This window comes from Chlorocebus sabaeus, chromosome 7 (genome assembly GCF_047675955.1).
Source record: "Chlorocebus sabaeus isolate Y175 chromosome 7, mChlSab1.0.hap1, whole genome shotgun sequence".
Lineage (NCBI taxonomy): Eukaryota > Metazoa > Chordata > Mammalia > Primates > Cercopithecidae > Chlorocebus > Chlorocebus sabaeus.
Genome location: NC_132910.1, coordinates 70,340,889 through 70,366,034, shown reverse-complemented (window position 1 = coordinate 70,366,034; position 25,146 = coordinate 70,340,889). Strand labels below are relative to the sequence as shown.

Genomic DNA, 25,146 nt, shown 5'->3' with positions numbered 1-25,146 from the left:
CTGTAAAACAATATTCATATGAGTAAAAATCCCAAAGTAAGCATTTTCAATGCTTTTCTTAATTCTAAAATTCCACCACTTTCTAATTGCATGATCATAATTATGTTACTTATTTTCTCTAAACCTCAGTTCCTTCATCTCTAAAGTGGAACTAATAATACTAATACCTATTGCAAAGCATTAATATGAGAATGAAATAAAAATGCTTCGTGTAAAGCATGTAGCCTGGTACCTGGCACATAGTGTGAATAAAAGTTAGCTGTAATTACTACTAGTACAATTTAGTCTTTATGTATAGAATGAGCTTTCAAATAGCATGGCTTCATAGTTATATTCATAAACTCTGTTTTGCTCCCCACATTTTTATGTGTCAGCTTTAGCTATCCCGCTACTGAAATGCTTGCCCTCCCACTCCACCCCACCCCATTTCCCAGACTCGGTCAAAATACTATTTATTCTGCATCTAGCACTGACTAGCCTCCATAAAGTAGGCAGATGATAAGTATTGAGTGAACTTTTCCCCCAATACAGCTCACATGCCATTTATATTAATTTCTTACCTAAAATTTTTATTCATAATTACTCATTCATTCTCTATATTCCTATAACACTGAATCACATATATTTGATTTTGCTTTATTTGTTTTATGGTTTGCATTTTCTTTAGGTTTTACTCTCTGTGTCTCCCATACCTTAAATATGCCAGACATCCAGTAAATGAGTGTTATTTTCTATTTCTATTACTAAACAGTTTTTCCAAAATCCAAAAGAGATACACGCTTCCACTTGCTTCTGTAATCACTAATATATTTCTGTAATACCCACACAGTCTTTTTGCCACTGTTGACTACCATTAAGTGCATAGGAAGAAAACTGGGCCATTAGGAAAATAAATAATTATTTTGATTAAGGCAACATTCTTTGATGATATGAAATATTAACCATAACAGTTAAGCTTTTGGGAATGTTTAGAATAAAACAACAGAACTACTTGTGTAATTCTCTCCTCACTTTTCTTTTGAAAGAAAAATTAGTTTACTTGTTTTGTTTTTTCATGGAGAGGAGTCCACTAATTATAAAAGTCACAATATCAAGATTTTTGCTTCTGGGAAGATGAAGTAGATGTATTTTTTCTTATAAAGCTATTAAGTACAATCTCACATGTTGGACATTATAAATAAATAAATAAACAAATAAATAAATAAATAAATAACTCTGAAAGTGTAAAGAAATAGGCAGACAAGCTAGGGACCCCAGGACCCAAGGAACAACATGGTGGTTAATACTCTGGGTTTTCTTTTAGCCCCTAAATCTCAGACTTGAAGCTGAAGATGATGGCAACCCAAAAACACCAAGAGGTGCCGACAAACAAAGCACCAATGAAAGGCTGTTCTCTCCAGCTAAAGGACCAGGAATGGAGCTGCCTTTGCAAGACAGAAAATGTTTAGACAATGACCACGCTACTTTAGCCAAGCACCACAGAAAACACTTTGACCTCGCTCTCACCCACGTTAAGATCTTGTGGGGAGCCCAGAATTTCACCCTGTGAGGCTGTAACAAGTTTCTCCAATACTCCCACTAGGGTGGTGTCAGAGAGACCGAGTGGGAAGTTGGGACTTTCATTCCTGTTGGCCAGTAACTAGCTCCTTGTCTCCGCAGTCTTAGTGAAGACTATGTGGGAGTCTGAACTCCTGTCCTCTTCTAGCAATAACAAAGAGGCTCCCCTCAAGTTTCAGTGGAGCCAAATAGGGAACCCAGACTTCTACATTCACTTGGCAGCAATGAGTTGGCACTCTGCTTTCTCTGCTGGAGCAGTGTCAGATAAGAACAGATGAAAAAGAAGGTTTATTTAAAGAGCAAGCATCTCAGAACATAATGTGAAAATGTCCAGGCTTAAATTTGAAAATCACTTATCATACAAAGAACTAGAAAAATCTCAAACTGAATGAAAAAAAAAAAAACAGTCAAATGCTAACACTGGGATGCCTGAGATATTAAAACTATCTGACAAAGATTTTAAAGTACCCATAGTTTAAAACAATGCTTCAGAAAGCAGTTAGGAAACCACTTGAAACAAATTCTTTAAATGGAAAGGTTTTTTTGCCGATGACCATCAGTAGCAGGAAAAAAAAAAAAAAAAAAAAAAAACACTCAGCCAACAAATAAAAGATGTAAAGAACCAAATAAAAATTTTAGAACTGAAAATATAATAACCTGAGTAAAAAGCTCAGTGAATGGGCTCAACAGTAAAATAGAAGGGGCAAATGAGAAAAATCACTTAGCTGTTGGAATAATAGAAGCTCCCCAATAAGACCAACACAGAGAAAAATAGACTTGAAAACAAATGAACGAGGTATTCTTAGGGATTCATGGGACTCTAATAAAAGATGTAGCATTCATGTCATTGAAGTTCCAGGAGAGGAAAAATAAGGGGAAGCTAGAAAAGTACTTAAAGAAATCATGGCTGAAAAATGTCCTAAAGTTGACAGGAGATATAAACATACAGATTCAAGAAGCTAAGAGAACCCTAAACATAATAAACACATATAACTCACAACAAGACTTAAACTTCTGAAAACTAAAGACAAAGAAAAAATATTGAAAGCCACCAGAGGAAAACAACTTACTTATAAGGGGAAAATAACTAGAATAATAGTGGATTTCTCATCAGAAATCATGGAGGCCAAAAGGAAATTGTACCATATTTTTCTAGGTGCTGCAAGAAAAGAATTGTCAACCCAGAATCCCATACTCAGTGAAAAATATCCTGCAAGAAATAAAGGGGAACTTGAGACATTCTCAGATGAAGGAAAACTGACAGAATTTGTTGCCTGAAAGCCTACCCTAAAAGAATGGCTAAATGAAGTTTTTTTAAACAGAAAGGAAACAATAAAAGAAGGAAGCCTGGAACATCAGAGATAAAGAAGGTATATAGTAAGCAGAAATATAGGTATATACAACAGGCTTTCCTTCTCCTCCTGAGCTTTCTAAATTATATTTTATTGTGGAAGCCAAAATTATAACATTGATTGATGTAAATGGATGTAGAAGAAATCCTTAAGACCATTATTTTATAAACAGGAGAGGATAAAAAGACATCAAAGTAGATTTTTTTTTTTTGGAAACAAAGTCTTACTCTGTCACCCAGGGTAGAGTGCAATGACCTGATCTCGGCTCACTGCAACCTTCGCCTCCCAGGTTCGATTGATTCTCCTACCTCAACCTCCCAAGTAGATGGAATTACAGGTGCCTGCCACCACCACGCCCAGCTAATTTTTGTATTTTTAGTAGAGACAGGGTTTCTCCATGTTGGCCAGGCTGATCTTGAACTCCTGACCTCAAGTGATCCACCCACCTCGGTCTCCCAAAGTGCTGGGATTACAGGCATGAGCCACCGTGCCTGGTCAAAAGTAGATAAATTTTCTGTACTTCACTTGCACTAGTAAAATGACAACATCAGTAGACTGTGATAAGTTATGCATATATAATGCAATACTTAGAGCAACTCCTGAAAGCTATACGAACAGATACATTTGAAAACTCTATACCATGGCTTATGCCTGTAATCTCAGCACTTTGGGAGGCCGAGGCAGGTGGATCACAGGGTCAGGAGATCGAGACCATCCTGGCTAACAGATGAAATACTGTCTCTACTAAAAAATACAAAAAATTAGCCGGGTGTGGTGGTGGGCACCTGTAGTCCCAGCTACTCGGAAGGCTGAGGCAGGAGAATGTTGTGAACCCGGGAGGCAGAGCTTGCAGTGAGCTGAGATCCCGCCACTGCACTCCAGCCTGGGTGACAGAGCAAGACTCTGTCTCAGAAAAAAATAAAAATTACATACTTAAGATCTATTAATAAATTAAATGTAAATAATCTAAATACATCAATTGATGTCAGATTGGATTAAAAGTGAACCAACTATGGTTTGTTGAACTATGCTGCCTACATGAAACTCACTGCCTATAATAACATTATAAGCAAGTGAAAGTAACAGAATGGAAAAATAGGTATCAAGCAACATCAACCAAATATTATCTGATATTAATATCAGATAAAATCAGAGCAACAAAAATTACCAGAGACAGAGAAGAGCATTATATAATGATTAAAGTGCGAATCCACAAAGCTTACCTAGAAATCCCAAAAGTATATGCACCAAAAACAGAGCTACACAATATTTAAAGTAAAAAATGTAGAACTAAAAGGAGAAATAGACAAATTTACAATTATAATTGGAAACTTCAATTCCCCCCATCTTTCTTTTTTTTTTTTTTTTTTTTTTTTGAGAGTGAGTCTCGCTCTTTCGCCCAGGCTGGAGTGCAGTGGCTGGATCTCAGCTCACTGCAAGCTCCGCCTCCCGGGTTTACATCATTCTCCTGCCTCAGCCTCCCGAGTACTTGGGACTACAGGCGCCCGCAACCTGGCCCGGCTAGTTTTTTGTGTTTCTTTAGTAGAGACGGGTTTCACCCGGTTAGCCAGGATGGATCTCCTGACCTCGTGATCCGCCCATCTCGGCCTCCCAAAGTGCCGGGATTACAGGCTTGAGCCACCGCGCCGGGCCAATTCCCCCCATCTTAACAGATGATAGAACAACTAGGCAGAAGAGCAGTAAGAATATAAAATTCTACAATATTAGCAACCAATAGGACTTAATTGACATTTATATTTTATTCAACAACAATAGAACACACATTTCTTTCAAGTGCCAATGGAATATATATCAAGATAGATCATATCCTGGGCTATAAAATAAACCTCAACAAATTAAAATGATTATTCAGAGTGTTAGCACTGATCACAATAAAACCAAACTAGAGATTAGTAACAGAACAATAACAGGAAAATCTCCAAACACTTGGAAACTGATCAACATACTTCTAAATAATTCATGGGACAAAAAAGAAAGTCTCAAAGGACATGAAATATTCAGTGAACTAAATGAATATGAAAATACAGCATATCAAAATTTATGGGAAACAGCTAACACAGTGCTGAGAGGAATACTTATAGCACTAAATGCACAGTTAAAAAAGAAAGAAAGTATCAAATCAATAAACTTAAGTTGTCTACCCCAAAAAACGTAAAAAGAAGATGAACAAAATAAACCCAAAGCAAGCAGAAGGAAAGAAATAATAAAGATAAGAGCAGAAAACAATGAAATAAAAAACAGAAAAACAATAGAGAAAATCAATGAAGTATGGAGCTGGTTTTTAAAAGATCAGTAAAATTGATAAATCTCTAGTGAGATTAACACAGAAAAGATAGAGAAGGCACAAATTAATAATATTAGGAACAAAATAAGAGATATCATTACAGACACTGCAGATAGCAAACAGATAATAAGAATATTAATACTACAAACAATTCTACATATAAATTCACAAACTTGAAAAATTAGAAAAAATTGACCAGTTCCTCAAAAAGCACAAATTACCTCAGTTCACACAACATGAAACGAGTACTTGATTAACTATATAACTATTCAGACAATTCAGTTTATAGTTTAAAACTCTCCTCACCTCCCGAAAGCCTTCAGACTTAAATGATTTCACTGGAGAATTCTATCAAATATTTAAAGAACAATTATCACCAATGGCACACAATCTCTGCCCCAAAATAGAAGAGAGTTCTTCCTAGTTCATTTTCCTAAGGTAATGATATTCTGATACCAAAGCCAGAGAAAGACAACACACACAGACAGGCCAGGCGGGGTGGTTCACGCCTGTAATCCTAGCACTTTGGGAGGCCTGAGGCAGGTGGATTGCCTGAGCTCAAGAGTTCAAGACCAGCCTGAGCAACATGGTGAAACCACATCTCTACCAAACACACACACACACACACACACACACACACACACACACAAATTTAGCTGGGCATGGTGGTGCGTTGGTCCCAGCTACTTGGGAGGCTGAGGTGGAAGGATCAGTTGAGGCTGAGAGGTGGTTGGAGTGAGCCGAGATCAGGCCACTGCACGCCAACCTGGGTGACAGAGTGAGACCCTATCTCAAAAAAACAAAACAAAACAAAAAACACACACAGAAAAAGTTACAAAACAATATCCCACATACATATAGAAGCAAAATCCTTAACATATTATTAACAAATATAATTAAGCAATATATAAAAAGAATTTTATATCATGAGCCAGTGGGGTTTAATCCAGGGAGGCAACGCTGTTTCACTATTCAAAGATCAATCAATGTAATTCACAATGTTAACAGGCTAAGGAAGAAAAATCACATTACTATATCTTTGATATCTAGAACTAGGTAAAGATTCACCATGTTAACAGGCTAACGAAGAAAAATCACATTAGTCTAACTTTGGGACCTAGGGCTAGGCAAAGAGTTGCTAAACAACACCAAAATCACAATCCATAAAAGGAATAATTGATAAACTGGACATCATCAAGATTAAAAACATTTGCTCTGAGACAGACCCTGCTAAGAGGATGAAAAGACAAGCTACAGGATGGGAAACAATACTTGAGAACAGTCTAGCATAAATACAGAACAATCAAAATTAACTATTAAAAAAGCAAACAATCCAATTAGAATGTGGACCAAAACACGAAGAGGCATTTCAACTGAAAAAGATATACAGATTGCAAATAAGCATTTGAAAAGATGGTAAACATCATCAGTCACTAGGGAAATGCAAATTAAAATCACAATGATATATCACTACACACCTATCAGAATGTCTATAATGAAGAATGATGACAGCACCATTTGCTGGTGAGGATGTGGAGAAACTGGGTCACTTGCACATTGCTGCTGAAGATGTAAAATGGTACAGACACTCTAGAAAACAATTTAATAAATTCTGTTATAAACTGAATGCAGAACTACCCAGCAATACTGGACATTTATCCCAGTGAAATGAAAACTTGTGTTCTTGGCCGGGCATGGTGGCTCACACCTGTAATCCCAGCACTGTGGGAGACTGAGGCAGGCGGATCACCTGAGGTCAGGACTTTGAGATCAGCCTGACCAACATGGAGAAAGGCCATCTCTACTAAAAATACAAAAAATTAGCCGAGCATGGTGGTGCATGCCTGTAATTCCAGCTACTTGGGAGGCTGAGGCAGGAGAATCGCTTGAACCTGGGAAGCGGAGGTTGCAGTGAGCCGAGATCGCGCCATTGCACTCCAGCCTGGGCAACAAGAGCGAAACTCCGTCTCAAAAAAAAAAAAAAGAAAGAAAGAAAACTGATGTTCTTGCAAAATCATATACACAAATGTTCATAGCATCTTCCTTCTTGATAATCAAAAACCGAAAACAACCCAGATGTATTTCAGTGGGTAAACTATTAAAAACACTGTGGTCCATCCACAGCATGGTATTCAGCAACAAAAAGAAACAAATCATTGAGAACAAGACCTGGATGAATCTCTAGAGAATTACACTGAATGAAAAAGCCATTCCCAAAAGGTTATATGCTGTATGTATGATTTCATTTGTATATCATTCTTGAAATTACAGAAAATTTATAGAAACGGAGAGCAGAATAGTGATTGGTCAGGGTTTAAGGAGCGATAGGGCCAAGAGAGAAGTGGGGATGGCCATGAAAGGGCAACACGAGAGACCCTTATGGGAATGGAAATGTTACATCTCTTGACTGTATCAATGTCAATATTGTAGTTGTGATATTGTACTATTTTGCCAGATGTTACCACTGGGAAAGGGCACATGGGATAGCCCTATATTATATCTAACAACTGCATGTGAAACTATGATTATCTAAAAAAAAAAATCTCAAGATAAAAAATTTAATTAAGAGCTATGAGGCCATGAAAAGACATGAAGAATCCTTAAATGCATATTTCTAAGTAAAAGAAGCCAGTCAGAAAAATCTACTTACTGTATGATTCCAGCTATTTGACATTCTGGAAAAGACAAAACTAGAAGGCAGCATAAAGATCCATAGTTGCCAAGGACTTGGAAGGAGGTAGAGAGACAGGGATGAATAACTGAAGCATAGGGGATTTTTAGGGCTGAGAAACTATGCTGTGTGATGCTCTAACGGCAGATATACAACACTGCATTTGTGAAAGCCCATAGAACTGCGTAACACAAAGAGTGAATCCTAATGTAAACTATGGACTTTAGTTAATGCTATGGTTTGAATGTGTGTCCTTTCCAAAGCTCATTTTGAAATTTAATTGCCAGGCCAGGCGCGGTGGGTCACGCCTATAATCCCAGCACTTTGGGAGGCCCAGGTGGGTAGATCATGAGGTCAGGAGTTCGAGACCAGCCTGGCCAATATGGTGAAACCACATCTCTACTAAAAATACAAAAATTAGTCATGCATGGTGGTGTGCACCTGTAATCCCAGCTACTCGGGAGACTGAGGCAGGAGAATCGCTTGAACCCGGGAGGCAGAGGTTGCAGTGAGCCGAGGTCAGGCCACTGCACTCCAGCCTGGGTGACACAACAAGACTTCATCTCAAAAAAAAAAAAAAAAAAAAGAAGAGAAAAGAAAGAAATTTAATTGCCATTGTGACAGTATTAAGAGCTCAGAACTTTAAAAGGTAATTAAGCCATGAGTACCCCACCCTCATGGGTGGGATTTATGACCTTATACAAGGATGAATTCAGCCTCCTTTTCTTTCTTGTCCTCTGCCATGTGATGACTCAGCAAAAAGACCCTCCCTTGATGCTGGCACCTTGATATTGGACTACCTGGCCTCTGGAACGGTGAATCAATTTCTGTTCAGTATAGACTACCCAGTCTCAGGTATTGTGTTATAGCAGCACAAAATGGACTGCAACAGTTATCAATATTGGTTCATCAGTTGTTACAAATACACACTGATGCAAGATGCTAATAATACAGGAAACAGCAGCGGGGAAGAAGTTTATATGGGAAATTATTGTACTTTCTCCCTCACTTTCCTGCAAATCTAAAACCACTCTACAAAATAAAGTCTATTATTAAAAATGTTTAAAAAATTTTATACCTCTTCCTAATGCAATGAAGAACAGCTCTGTTTGGCTCTCTAGCATCCCCAAACAAAACAAAACAAAATGCTGTGCTTCACAGTCCCCAGGAATGGTAGAAATAGCCTATGGAAAAGGCATAAGAAAAACAGAGCAGAGTACATGAGGGTATTTTACAACAATTTCCTGAGATTTGCTCATCAGCTTTGCTGAGTTCTACAGGGAATATTCACACTTACTTATTTGCAAGTGTTTGGAGTCTCTGTCACTATGTGTTTGGACCGTGGAAGGATGAACAAGTTTATTTTTCAGTGTGTCTATGAATATCCCTCAACATACTAGACAGTGTGATGGGGATGCGATATTTCAACTTTTTGATTCTGGATTCAGACTAGCAAGTCCCATTTAGATTATAAAAGATAGAAGAGACGTTATGCTCTTGAGGTTATTTATATCCATTGTATCTGTATGGGGAAAATATGTAATGTTCTACTACTGCATATCTCTTTCCAACTCTGTATTTAGGGCTTCCATGGTGGTAGCTTGAATTTGGTCATGGTGGGAGCATTTATATCACAGAAATTGGCAAATTCTACAAATCAAAACATCCCTACTGCTGCCCCATTTGAGAACCAATTGTTAAATATATAATAGCATACTAATGGACACATTCATCAGTGTCAGGGATATTTTGCATAAACAAATAAAACACACAAACAAAATTCTCCAAGGTTTTCTTCCCTTCCCTTCCCTTCTAATAGTTAAATTTATGATGTCACTGGAGCAAGGGTTTCAGAAACATTTGTAAGTTAAGGAATCTAATGCATGATCACTCTCATTAAACTTTCAGAGTCAAGAACGCTGTCAGCTGAGCACACAGATTCCAAGTTCAGCTGTTCCCTGCCCTTCACTGAAAACCCTTGCACGGGTTCTTAACGGTGTGTTTAATCTTGGTGCTTGATAAATGATATGTTTTATTTAGAATACATACCCTTGCCTTCATGGCTTAGAGGGTTGTCTTTGTGGCATTAGATCATCTATGGAAAATAAGGCCAGGCGTGGTGGATCACGCCTGTAATCCCAACACTTTGGGAGGCTGAAGCAGGCAGATCACCTGAGGTCAGGAGTTCGAGATCAGCCCTGCCAACATGGCAAAACCCTATCTCTACTAAAAAAATACAAAAATTAGCTGAGCATAGTGGCAGGCACCTGTAATGCCAGCTACTCAGGAGGCTGAGGCAGGAGAATCACTTGAACTCAAGAAGCGGAGGTTGCAGTGAGCCGAGATTGCACCACTGCACTCCAGCCTGGGCAATAGAGCCAGACTCCACCTCAAAAAATAAATAAATAAATAAATAAATATGGCTAGGTATACTTTCTTATTGGTGTCATTTATACTGATCCGTAACTTCAGTTAGATGAGTTAATCTAATCCATAGTTTGCAAAGACACTCACTTACAAATAATTGTAGTAAGACAAAACACCTTTTAAAACTGTTCTACCGTGATTGGCAACTGCAATTACTAGAGGGTAGCTAGCTGAAGCTAATTTGCTTTAGGGTGGGCTTATTGATTATCTGCATTTGCACAGAACTCTTCCTCCTGTCCCTGGACAGTTGGCCTATGCAATTGAATAATAGTCCACAAAATATGTTCTTCTATAAAGTAACATGTATGTACATATTACATATAACATGTAAGATCATAGTCCAGACTGTGATTTTGGGTAATGCCTTAAAACTCCAATTGATAAAAAGTTCTGTGATAATTATCTCTACATAAAAAAGTTGATTTTGAATACTATCTGTGATTCTTCATTTTCTTATTTCATATGTCTTTGTCTTGATTTGAGTTCTAAGGCTATTTTATAAAGTTTTCAAAAATTAGTCATTAATAAAAACATTATTTAAAAACTATAAATCTATAAACATTCAAAAAATGAGATTACCAATATATTGAATTACACAAACAGAATAATCTAGTACTGTTTATAGGATGTGTATCTAAAATATATTTGAGTGAAAAAGCCTTCAAAGAAAGCTAGGATGATGGAATAATATAGCTAGAATTGAACTCTGCAATTTCAACTTCAGTGTAAAATACAATTTAGCCTAGTTCTCTTGTACTAGTTTTCTGGAGTGCCTTATTAGAGGTTAGATGCTCAGAAAACTTATGAATTCACAAGATATGACTGCACACCAGTTTTCAAAATAAAACGTGCAAACCTTTCTAGCTCTTATTTTTCTTGGGGCTATGAGAATGCTAATGTGAAAGGTTAAAACAAACAACAGAAAATTACCAAAATTTTACACTGAATCATTAAGTTCTCCTTCTATAAACTTTTTATATTTGATAGCAGGTATGAAAGGCCTTTTTGGTGTCTTCATTTTGATTTTGAAGATTTCATTAGTTAGAGTTTAAGATACGCTCCTACAAGAAAAGTAAAAGCGGTCTTCATGTAATCGTTCATCTGAAATTCCAGACTTTGTACTTTTTCAAAGAGTCCTTGCAATTTATGTCAATATTATCATTTCCTTTGTTACTGATGGAAGAACTCAAACACTCTGATGTTTGGCCTCTGCACATAGCTCAGTAAATTAGAATCATGGAATTTTATAATTAGATGTATCAGCAAATCCAGCCTTCCTCATTTTCTGATGTGAAATCTCATGTCTAGTCTGGAACCCAGGACGCCTGGTACCACATTAACAACAGCACTCCATTTAGAACCTGGGCTTCCTGTTTTCAGACCAAAAGCTAAACTCTCTTCCTGAAGTTACAAAAACAACCTGCCCAGTTCTCTTCTGTGTGCTGGGAAAAGCTGTTGCCCAATCATGAGGAGAAAAAAACAAACAAACAAAAAACATACCAAAAAAAGCCCTCCTAGAACCCAGGTAAGAGGACTGTAGGGTGACCGAAGCTTACTTAGGAGGCACTGTGGTCTTCTCTATTTATGAAGCTCTTATTCTAAACTGTCAGCAATATCCATGCTTAAAGTCAGGGAACATCATACTCCCAGTTCTTCTTACGGTTTTTAAAATTCCAATTCCTTTCCCCCAGCATTTCTAAACAGATGCCAGTTTCTCTAGAGTGCCCCTCCTTATTTTATTCTGATTGCCCCATCTCTTTATCAGTTTATTACTTCCTAAACTTTCATTCTTTCCTACCTCTCTCCTTCCTTCAGTCTTCAAGTTTCAAATGAGTTACTGAACAAGAGAAAAATATAATTAATACTGGAAAATATGTACAGATTTAGGGGTAAATTACACAGGGCTCATGGGTGGGGACTATTAGAGGCCGTCTTTTCTCGTCTCCATAACTAATTCATGCACAGATAATGCCAAATTATTTTTTTTTTCTTTTACAATAGCACGTGTTAGATGGTAACAATTGTGGCTGAGATACTTTTATATAAAGCACAGAGGTTTGTCTCACAACAGTAACCAGGACAGCTTTACCGTTAGCTCTGCTTCCTGCCAAGGTGATGATGATGGTAATCATAACTATGATATGAGGAAGGTAAATCTAAAAGCAGGCAGCCTTCATGTTTGGGATGCTTTTTATTAGTCATTTGTTGGGAGTGTGGTATATTTGTTTGTAGTATATAATTTGAAACCAAATCATAATGGATTCAAAATAAGCAACAATTTGGGGGTGTGATTAGTAGAGGCTGGGAGTTATCTACCTCTTACTCATTCTATGCAGTTAGCATTATAATCTATATGAAGATAATTTTTCAGTAATTCTTTGAGGTTATTTCTCCTTCTGATGGAATGAGGGCTCTGATGTAAAACTCTCCATTTCTGATTCTTATATTTTTCTAACGATTTATCTCAAAGACTCACCCACTGCAATCTCTTTCCCCTACAAGAATGGGACTGAATTTCCACCTCATGTTCAGAGGACAACGACTGATTTAGCCAACTCATTGTCACATTTTATACTCCTCCAAGCTAAATGTTTTTGGAAAGTAGTAATATAAATTAAATGAGTTATGATGCTGAAAAAGATTCCGACGCACAAGGGGAGAGGAGGGAAGGCAGGAAAAGGTGATTTTGACTGGAACATCCTTTTCCATTTGTCTTTATAAAGGACAATCCAGTCAAAATTTGATTTATTTGTCTTAAAATTAAGATCAAAGCAGTTGCATGTTTTATCTTAAATTATCCAGATTTTTACTGCTGCAAAATGTTTGAAAGTTTGGAGGATCACTCCCAAAAAAGTTTCTCTGAAGTTCATTTTATTTCTGCATCCTGAGAAAAAATTATATTCTCCTAGCTCCAGATCGCTAAACATCATCAAATAGTGAAGTTCCATATAAAACGTCAGAGGAAATAAGAGAAGAGAAATATTTGAGCTGTTTCATAAAGTACTGAAGTTATTTCATCTGGGATGAGCTTGGAAAGAGTCTGATTATCCCCACATTATCTGAAATACTTGACATTCCAACAAAGACAGAGCATGTGACTCCTCTTAAGGGAGCCGGAACTCATCCAGTGACATGGGAGGGAGGGTTTCAGCTGAGTACGTAGCTAGGATTCACTGGTGGTGAGATAGTGGTTTTGAGGGTTTCCCCCACTTTGATATATAATTGTGTGTTTTTTCCCAAGTATTTTTCATAAAACAATAGTTATGTTTATAAAAAAGGAAAAAAAAAAAAACTTCTTACTTTTATAGACCTATGTCAGAGCTAACAGAGTAGACTCCAACACATGACTTAGGCTGGAATACATTAAATGGACTGACTGTTTTATGATTAGGTTTTCATTAGAAAACAATAACACAAAAAGTCTATTTTAAGGTAAACAATTTTGTCACAAACTCCAGTGATCATCTGATTTTTGACACATTGATCAGGGAAGCTATAAAATAATTTCAAGTAAACTACTTGAAGCTGGAAATACAAAGATGCATGAAATTTTAAAAGAGGCATGAATTTTGGAACTTTGGATTGGTATGAGTTCAGTTCTGGCATCTGATTCAGAATTATTCTCATTTTATTCCAAGCTAATTTGACATTATAGTAAAACAGGAGAACCAAGTTGAATCCAGTATAGTGGTTTTGTATTGCAGAAAATAGAAAACAACAACAGGACCTCTTAATCATGACTACATTGTGTGGGGAGCACCTAAAAGTCTTTGATTCTGTTCCTCTTGCTTTATGGAAGGTGCAATATGAAAACATTATGCTCAATACTCTTCCCAGGTCTCAAGCTTCTAGGTCTCAATAATGTAGTGGTGAAAGGCGGCATCCCTTGTCAGTAGAGAGGAAATAAGGAGGCATTCTGAAAATTCCACAAATATATCTGAAATGGCTCAAATCAGCTCCTAAGAGTACCTGAATATTTTTTCTTAACTTTTAAAATTGATGCTATACCTTGCTTATAAACAAAGTTGAATTTCCTTTATAAGACTCAAAATGCAAGTTATAAACATTGCTTTCTCAAGTTATTTGCTGGAATTTAAAGAAAAGGAGAGAGTGAAATAGTACCTTGTATGTAATATATATTAATATTTTTTGAGTCATATGCTTTAAGACTACAATAACTTTATATTTTCTCAGAAGTTACAAATAAAAGTAGACTTTGCACACAAAATGTGTTAGTAAATCAATTACCAAATTTGAAGGGTTAAATAAATAAGCAATAGAAATGGAGTTAAATAATAAGCAATAAATATGAATTCCAACTTAATAGCTTTATAAAAAAGATGACAGAACTTATTTTGAGTGATTTATATAATGTAAGGTAAGAGAAATCAAGCTAAACCATGTGGGATGGACAATGAAGAGAAGATTGTATGAGACTTGTCCAGAAAAAAAAAAAAAAAAGAATCTAGAGTGATCTTAACTTATAATGTGGAAGGCAGGCCAAGCAGAATGTACATCAGCTGTCAGATTGCTTCATGCCTTTTACAGCAGTTGTTCCTCTGAAAATAGCTTCCAAATGAGAAAGGATGACTACAAAAGGATTAGTTACCATAGGCTTTTCTACACCCCCTAGAGCTCCAGGTTTGTTATGACAGAACAGCAAGAATTTAAAGGAAATAAACTATAGAATATTAAACAACGTCGGGTTGGAGCCACATTCATGCTGATCTATATTAATGCTATGAAGGATTTTTATTGATACCATTTCCATGAACTTCTTTCATGATGGCTGTTGCTTGCTGTTTTCTCTGCTTCACCATAGCATTATGTGATAGCATGGTTTGTTTGTTCCCTGTTAAAAACAAAGGGACGTTATTGAGGCAATGTGAAGAACTCATTTGGAGTGTCTCATAATCACTGTTGTGAAAGACAACATCTTTGTTCTTTATTAAAAAGTTATTATCGCTTGCTACTGAAAGACTTCAATATGCATTCCTTATCTGGTGACAGAGTATGTTATTCATTGACAGGCAATGTCACAGTGAACAGAGACCCAGTCTTATCTGGACATTCATATAATGATCATCACGCAGTGAGAAACAATGAAATTGCTGGTCTCCTTTCCCCTCCCTCTCTTTTCTCCACAGTATTTTAATCTATCATTGTCTCCTCACTGGCCTTCATTTGTACCAGCATCACACTCCATCAATTCCAGCAAACTGTAAGAATGAAGAAGACACTAGATAAACCAGAATTCTTTGGTGGTAGCATTTTAATATTGGCAACAGCTGCCCTTTAAAGCAGAGAACACCCATTTATGAGTCACAACTCTGAATCTCCTTGGACAACTGACTAATAAAACATTTTAGGAAACAACATACTCACCTTGTTGTTATATTGTGCTTTTTCAGCGGGGATGAATCCCAGTTTGTGGAGGAAGACTCTGGAGATGGACTATGGATGGCACTTGGGCCTGATGGTTTTTATCCTTGAACCTGGGACAGCATGGTCCCTGCTCTGACTCAAACTGGGGACTGAGCTTTTCTGAAGAGACTGGCATTCAGCTGACATCAACTGACTATATATAGCACCAAATACTTTAGCTACTCATATCTTCCTGGCGAAAGGGAGGAACAGGGAAAGATTAGGCTCTCTCATTGTGTTTCTAGTTTGTGAGACGGTTAAATGAAGCATTCATTGGACATGCAGAAAGTTTTTAGTGAGCACTTTCTGTTTGAACAGATAGTAACCAAAAGGGATTTTAAACACTTTTAAACATCTAGCTCTTATGTTACATCTTAATTGAGGGGGCAAGAGACACACATATGAATCAGAACAGAATGATAGATTATTCATAATTAAAATGAACAATATAGGCAGTAATATCTATGTAGACTCAAGAAGAAAGGAAAGGGTGGATCAATAGAGCCAGTTCTTAAGCTGGAGTGAGAACTCGTGCTAGGTTCAGAAAAGTGCGTAGTATTTGAATAGTGAACTCAGGAAGCATTTTGAAATGGACCATTAGAGGATGAGCCATGAAGCTGGGTAAAAGCTGAGACTCATAACTGGGTCATGCTTTTTGAAGAGGCCTGCAGAGACCAGTCCCTGCAAAGTGGACCACTCTCTACAATGTCTAGGGTCAAAGATTTTCATGTGTGGGCATGAAAAGATTTGAAAGGTTTGCCTTTCAAAAGGTTTGGCCTTCTTGATGGTCCCTGGACACGAAAGCATGTTCTCATCTCTGGGCTTTTCCTTTTACTACTTCCCCCTTTCCTTGTACTATTTCTCCCTTTCCTTGGTTGAAATGGTATCCTCAACAGATAATCATTATGTTAATTTTGGTTTCCCAAATGAAAGTAGATACTGTATTCCTTTTACTATTTCCCCCTTCCATACTTTCTCCCTACTCACATGACATAGTCATGCATTCAGGAGTCTGCTCAGATAACAATCCCTCATAAAATCCTTCCCTAATCACCTTGTCTAAAATATCACACAGTGCCACTCGCTAGTCCCTTACTCTGCTAAATTTTCTTTATATTTTTCTATTAGTTAAGATAAAAGTCAAAGGGGAGTGACAGAAACTGCCCCAAAACAGAACTGTAAAAAGATGGAAGATGTTTCTCTCACAGGTAAGCTTAGTCTAGAGGTAAGTAATTGAGGGTTTGCATGATTGACAGAATTATCAAGGGCTCAGTTACCCTCTAACGTTTTGCTCCACTATCCTTAAAATGCAGACCCCTTGGGCCTAATTGGCTGCCCCAACTCCAATCAGCATGCATATATTTCAACCATCAGGAAAAAGAGCAAATAATGAGAATGGAACACTGTCTTCTTTTCAGAACATGTCTGATATTGTTCATACTTCCGTTTACATCCCATTGGGCAGAGCTTAGCCATATAGCCGTACATAACTCAAGAAAGGTTGGGAAGTGTAGCTTCTATTCTAGGTGGTCATGAGCCCAATTAAAATTCATACATAACTTACTAACAAAGGAAATAATTGTTGCTGAGTGACAACTCAGATTTTCACTAAGAACATGTCAATATTATTCTTTCTATCTATCTATCTATCTATCTATCTATCTATCTATCTATCTAGCAAAAGTTTATGTGATGTACAATTCTAAAGGTTGAAATGGTGTCCTCAACAGTTTTACTAGCACCTATAATTCTAGCTACTCCGAAGGCTGGGGTGGGAAGATTGCTTGAGTCCAGGAGGTAGAGGTTGCATCTATCTATGTGATATCTCTTTTTTCTACTAAACTATGAATCCTATAATGGCTTGGGCTTTGTATCTTCAGCATTTGGAATTGTATCTGGCATATGGTAAGCACTCAATATTCATTGAATGAATGAATAAATGAGTAGGTTGATGATTAACTGCAGAATGCATTAGAGATTTGGCATGAGTTTGGAATTCAAATGAATAGTTGCTTGAATATACAAAGGTGGTGGCTATTTGTGGGAGGAGTTGTATAAGATTGAAATAGGTTATACATTTTGGTGCCTGGTCATAGGATTGAAAGTTTGAGGTTGTAAATCATAGCACTTTGGGAGGCCAAGGTGGGTGGATCGCTCGAGTTCAGGAGTTTGAGACCAGCCTAGGCCAGCTAGCAAAACTCTGTCTCTACCAAAAAACAAAAACAAAAAACCCAAAAAGTAGCCAGGTGAGTGGCATGCACCTATAATCTCAGCTACTCCAAAAGCTGGGGTGGGGAGATTGCTTGAGTCCAGGAGGTAGGAGTTGCAGTAATCCATGATCAAGCCACCACACTCCAGCCCGGGCGAGACCAGACCTTGTTTTAAAAAAAAAAAAGGAAAAAAAGAGAAAGCTCAAGGTTGTAGATAGCAGGTTTAAGCTAATCTAGTTAACCTATTGCAGTTGCTTCTAAGCAAACATTTGCACTGAAATTATAATTAGGTATCAAATGAGGAACTATTTTGCCAAAGAAAATAAATTTAAATTCCCTCTCAAAATCCCTTGAGTGCCCATATGTTCCTGGCTGTAGCCTTTACCATAGTGTGCTATTAGACAAGTCTTTTAAACTCTGTTTTCTCATCTATAAAATGGTGATTACAGTATCTATCACATAAAGTCATGGACATTTTACATGGGACAATTTAGAAATTCCTTATACTAAGTAAAAGTTTAATAAATGATTTTTTTCCTTTTGCTATTATTATTTCTGCAATATGGTAAGATTTAGAATTTTAGAACAATCAACTGCATTATTCAGTCAAAAAAAAACATAGATTAAGAGAGTTCTGGTTTTCCTATTTGATCATCTTCATATGTTTCCAACTTTATATTATGTACAATTCTAAAGGTTGAAATGGTGTCCTCAACAGATAATCATTGTTATATTAATTTTGGTTTCCAAAATGAAAATACTCTATTTTAAAAGATTGTAAAAGTTTTACTGAATATAAGGTCTTACACCTTTTTATCTATTTTTCAAATATATTCTACTTAAAAGTCTCTTGCCTTATTTTGTAAGTTCATTTATACATATCTAGCTTTCTGGTTTCTGAGTTAGCATCTGTTCTGAAAAAGAAGAAAGAACAAATCACTGGTGTTGCAGTCTTAAGACAGGATATGCTATCCATGTGCTTCATGGCACAAATGGTGAACTTTAAGCAGAACTTTAATGGTTACTACAAAGCATTTTCAAGTGGTCCATACTGAAAGCCAATGCCTTCTAAGTTTAAATCAAGTCACAGTTAATCGATTTCTATTTCATCTGCACAGAGATCTGGTACTAGACAAAATTAAAATTCAGCCCAAATTCATCATACTGAGATCATCTTTTGTCCTCAGCTCACACCCTCCTACCCCATGACCACACACACACACTATAGACTAGAAAAGGATGTCTCCTACTCCCAGAGACCCGATTCCTACCCTTGTCCTACTACTCACTTCTTCCCTTGAAGCTTCTCCTTCACCCCAGTTTAAGCAGAGTAGTTCTTTATCTTTCTTTCAAGGCCCAAAGTATTTTAAACTAACTGGTGCTAAAGATAGACGATATGATCTTTTCTTACAGGCAAAATAATAGGATCCTAATGGTAGAAACTTGTGCCTTGGGAGGCTAGTGAGAAACAGGTTTTTGACAGAGATTTGCAACACCTCTGTAACCAAACTATTTCCACTGCTGGGGCTGGCCACAGTTGCATTTCCAACTCCTTCACCAATTGCCAAAAGAGAAAAAAACATTAAGTAAAGTGATTTTTATTGCTATATTGCTACCTAACAAAAATCCACACCATGAGGACTCATGAAAGGCAACCTTATTCAGCCAGTGGTAAACATGAGCACTTTAGCCAACTGGTAAACAAAGTCTACATCGACCTGCCTCTAACTGAACACTTGTTTTTTTAATTCTGTGTTTCTCTTGTCCCGTTGACAGTCTATATTAGGTGGCTGTGGGCAGTCAGAGATTAGGGGAGGATTGGGGAGGTAGGCAGAATGTGGGAACTCACTGTTTGCTAGGTGGGCAGACAAAACATTGCCATTATTGAGGCTCGGCACTGGACTGAGGCACACATAACCCAAACAGGACAGCTGCCAGACCAGTGTTGAGTGACGAGTCTGAGGGGACAATCGGTTCTTTACCAGCCTTCAGGGCCTCAGTTACAGTGCTAACTCCGGGAGGAAAGAATCTGTTTGAAAATATAACAAAGGTGACGTAAACAATACACCCTTGGTGAAGTTGTCTATGGAATCATGGCCTTTGGTTTGTGTAAAATATCCTGTGCTTTCTTCTTGATGCTTAATTGGCCTGCTGTGTCTTCCATGGTTTCTATTTTCCTATACTGAGGAGGATCCAGCCTATAACTGACCTCCTGAGCAGGCCATCACAAGGGCAGAATAGGAATAGGCATTGACAGGGTAATCATTCTACCAGCCAATGTGGGACAGCACAAAAAAGATAGATGAGTTTTCAACTGGTCTCATTACAATAAAGGCCTAAGGGTAACAAGAGTGTTAAGAGGAAAAATTCCAACCGCTATTCAGTTAATGTTTGCTAGGCACGGTTAGCCCTGTTTTACAGATAAGAAAACTGAAGTTCTGAGAGAGTAAGTAAAACCCCCAAAGCATCATACTTGTGTGTTACAAAGATGGAATTAAAAATTCGTTCTGTCTGATCCAAAGGCTTTTGTTTTTTCTCACCATATTGTGCAGACATCTCTGTTTTCCTCATCTTCTCTAAATACCTCTGCTTTGATATCTATGTAACAGAAATGAAGCAGAGTTGAGAATTTTCAGAAAAATTATTGCAATGTGCTCCTTATTAATTTTCTCTTGAATTTAACATCCTAATATTAGGTTTATTTGGGGTGCGGTGCTTTTTACTTATAACATTTGTGGCTGTTTTCCAACTCATGTTTTTATTGTTTGCAAACTTCTAGAGTTCCTCATGGTGTCTGTTCTCAGGGTGCTTTCCTTTCCTTCAGCTGTGCAAATACTAAAGTGATTAAAATGCCTAACATAAACAAATGGAAGCCATTTGCTGTGCAGACCTCTCCTTCCTTTCTTGGCCCGTGTACCACACCATCACAAACACACTTACCACCATCGCTGCCAATAATGAGAATTAAATCTAACTCCATCCAAATAATTTGTTCATATGGAAGCCCCTTGTTATACCTGTCTTTCTTTGTCAATTTATTTCTTTTACCAAAGTGTTTCCTTCTAAGCTCTTAAGTCAAGCCGTAAGGTAAGCTGGGGAGAAGAAGGGATAAGCAGAGGCTGATGACCAGCTCGTCCAGGACACAAGCTAACCTAATAGGGTTGGGATCTTGGAAAGAAAGTTTCAAATACAGGAATATTAGGAAACAAGTTGCCAAAGCAAACCCGCAAATCACTTTTTTCCTGTGCTTGCATAATCCCAGCACTTATCCAGAACTTTGTCATATTTCCTTTCACAATTAGAGCCAGGCTGTAGTTTTCCTATATAGCACAGATTCAAAATACTGAAACTTTTTCTTTTAAGTTTTCTCACCTGCAAGAAAATCTCCTCCTTCTCTTACATACAAATTTAGCATGACCTAATTAAACTTAAAGTTCAATAAAGAAAACATGAAGCTGTTTGTTCAAAAAGGAGTATATACAGCTGGGTGCAGTGGCTCACGCCTGCAATCCCAACACTTTGGGAGGCTGAGGCGGGTGGATCATTTGAGGTCAGGAGTTCAAGGCCAGCCCAACCAACATAGTGAAACCCTGTTTCTACTAAAATACCAAAATTAGCCGGGCATGGTGGCGGGGACCATAATCTCAGCTACTCGGAAGGCTGAGGCAGGAGAATCCCTTGAACCTGGGAGTTGGAGGTTGCAGTAAGCCAAGATTGCACCACAGCACTCCAGCCTAGGTGACACTGTGAGACTCCCTCTCAAAAAAATAAAAACAATAAAAAAGAGTATATAATCAAGAAATTTAGTGACAGAGCCTAGCAGCACGACTATAAAAGAGGGACAAGCACATTATTAAGAGTCCAAGGCTGTTGCATTGCATAGTACTTATCACAATGCCTGGTATATATTAAGTGAGTAATAAATGTTAGCCATTATTGTTATTTAGCGTGAAAAACTTTAACTTTCACATAAACTTATGAAAAGATGTTATCAAAGTATGCAAAGTCACTGTATTAGTCTGTTCTCATGCTGCTGATAAAGACATATCCGAGACTGGGTAATTTATAAAGAAAAAGAGGTTTAATGGGCTCACAGTTCCATGTGGCTAGGGAGACCTCACAATCATGGTAGAAGAGCAAGGGACGTCTTACATGGTGGTGGGCAAGAGAGAATGGGAGCCACACAGAAGGGGAAACCCCTTACAAAATCATTAGATCTCATGAGATGTATTCACTACCATGAGAACAATATGGGGGAAGCTGTCCCCATGATTCAGTTATTTCCCACCAGGTCCCTCCCACAACACATGGGAATTATGGGAGCTACAATTCAAGATGAGGTTTGGGTGGGGACACAGCCAAACCACATCAGTCACCGAAAATAAAAATGGCTTCAACCCCATTTGCAGATGAGGCAGCGAGAGATTAAGTCATCTGTTAAAGGTCACACAGAGAGAACAAATAGAATGGTTCCTTAACTGAGAAAGATATTGATGTGACTTGATTTGTGATGTTATTAATATAAATAAAGCTTGTGTAGCTCAGAGGAGAGATTGCTGAGAAACAAGGCACCCAGCAATAAACAGTGAAGAGCCTGGAATATTTGATAAGCATATACTAATATGGACTTGATATATTGATGAATTAGAACCAGATATCATTTGCAAAATATGAGTTGTACAAATCTCTTTATTGTAATTTTATGCTTACCATCCAAACTTCCACTAATCCATTGGTTTTCCATGTAGTTTGCCAGAATCCAAACCCCCCTGCTTTTTCTCATTAAAGTATGCTGCAATTTGAGAGCAAAACATTCAGTGCCTAGTAAGTTTGTTGAATAAATGAATGAATGAATAAGAAAAAGACACTGGAAGAAACAGAAGAGCAAAATTCAAAAGAAAAGAGAATTTTAAGGCACTGCCAAGGTCTGCAAAAAAGCCATAGAGAAAGACACATGAGAAAAGGTCACTCGATTTGGCAAGAAGTAGGTCATTGGCAGAATTTGGAGACACTTCTGTAATGTGGTGGTAACAGAATCCAAATAGAAGGGATTTAAGATAAGAATGAGTGGATAGGAAGTGTATGCGGCAAATGGCAACTATGTATTTGAAAGGACTGGCTGTGAACTGAGGAGAGAGAGTTCAATTTCTAGAAGGGAAAGCAAGTTCTACAAGGGTAAGTGAGAGAGAGAGAAAGTGTGTGTGTGTGTGTGTGTGTGTGTGTTTCAGAAGCAGAAACTTGAACATACTTAGAGATAAAAGAGAAACAAACACTGGTGTATGAAATGGTAATAATTCTGACGATGCGATATTTAGGGTAGTTCATTTTCAAGGCTATGATGGTTGATTAGTGGAGAGAACCAGTGCTCTAATGTTTTTATTCTTTAGTAGGTGGAGTCACTTTGTAACCCCAGTGCTTAAAATAGTTCTGGCATATGGTAGGCATGTGGCAATATTTGTTAGATAATGCAGCATAATGCTTGGCATATAGTAGGAATGCAATGTATATTAGTTTTTTCTCTCACTCTTGGCTCAATCATCCATTCTTCATTCTTATCACCCGATTCCATGATCTGCAGTGGTAGGGCAAGAAAGGATGGTGGTTTGGGGACCTTTAGCTCCCTTATTTTATATTAGTCCTCTTGAAACTGAAATGGCATACATGCTTTAAAAGCAAAGCTTCATTACCTCTCAAAAAAAACACGAGCATTTTAAGTTAAAAATGCATCATCAATATTTCATTTTACTTGAAATATTTTATTCCTTGAGTCCAAAAAAAAAAATACTCCTGGTTTTTCTCCTCTGCTTTTTATCAGTTTATTCATTCAATAAGTATTTGTTAAGTAACTGTCATATACCAGGTATATGACAGCTCTAGGTGTTGAGAGGTAAGTACAATTTTGAGCTGGGCACGGTGGCTCACGCCTGTAATCCCAGCACTTTGGGAGGCCGAGGCGGGTGGATTACCTGAGGTAGGGAGTTTGAGACCAGCCTGACCAACATAGAGAAACCTCGCCTCTACTAAAAGTACAAAATTAGCCTGGCGTGGTGGCGCATGCCTGTAATCCCAGCTACTCAAGAGGGTGAGGCAGGAGAATCGCTTAAACCCGGGAGGCAAATGTTGCAGTGAGTCAAGATCGCGCTGTTGCACTCCAGCCTGGGCAACAAGAGGGAAACGTGAAACTCTGTTTCAAAAAAAAAAAAAAGTAAGTACAATTTTAAAACTTCTCATTCTAATGGAGCTTATATTCTAGTGGGATAGACAGGCACTGGACAAGGTAAACTAGTAAAGTGTACTGTATGTTAGAGAATAAGAAGTATTATATTAAGAAAATAGGCAGCATTATTTGGGGAGAGATTGTGATTTAGATAGGATGACCAAGAAAGGCCTCGTTTAGAAGGTGGCATGTAAGTAAAGACCTGAAGGAAATGCAGAAGCAAGCCATGAGGATTTCTTAAGGAAAGAACATCCCAGGCAGAAACAACAGAGACAAAAGGCCTTGAGGTGGGGATATATTTGGGTATATTTGAGGCAAGTGAAGAGGCTTGTGTAACTAGACCCATGTAAGGGAGAGAGTAGTTAGGAGGTAGCACAGGCCCATCAGCCATAAGTACTTTGCTTTCGTTCTACCTGAGATAGGAAGCTGTGAGAGAATTTTGTACAGAGAAAAGATAATGCAACTTCCTGTCCTAACAGGACCACTGCGCTTGCTTTGTGGAGAACAGATCACAGTGAGACAAGGAGAGAAGCAAGGAGACCATTTAGAAGGTTATGTGATAATCTAGGAAAGACAGAAGATGGCTTGGTTCAGCGTGCACAGGTGCGTGTGCAGGTGGTGAGATATGGTCAGATTCTGGAAGGCAGAACCAGTGGGATTTGCTGATGGATTGTGTATTAGGATGTAAGAGGGAGAATGACTGCAAGTTTGGGGACCTGAGCAATGGAAAGGACAGAGTTACTCTTCTCTGAGATGTGGAAGGCTCTAAAGAGACTGAGTTTTGGAGAGAATGTCAGAAGTTCAAATTTGAACATTAATTTTGAGATGTCTAAATGGGACATCATTGAGAAATGAATAAATGGAAAAATATACAATATAAGAGAACATAGTCTGCTTGCTATACAAGTACTGCTTCAAGACTTGTTTCCAAGTGGAGACATAAAGTAACCAACTGGATTTTAGAACTTGAATTTTAGAGAAGT

The 25,146-nt window shown here is 37.7% G+C and overlaps 1 protein-coding gene across 1 annotated transcript in view; it reads right to left on the bottom strand.

Annotated features, from left to right (window-relative positions):
• MYOZ2 (myozenin 2) overlaps positions 1–16,764 on the bottom strand; it is a 55,023-nt gene extending 38,259 nt beyond the window's left edge. The window contains exons 1-2 of the mRNA XM_007999661.3: positions 15,698–16,764; positions 15,075–15,164 (exon numbers count right to left, since the gene is read on the bottom strand). Coding sequence (XP_007997852.3) covers positions 15,075–15,150 — 76 coding nt within the window. The 5' untranslated portion in view covers positions 15,151–15,164; positions 15,698–16,764. The remainder of the gene's footprint in view (positions 1–15,074; positions 15,165–15,697) is intronic.
• Between the last annotated feature and the right edge of the window lie 8,382 nt (positions 16,765–25,146).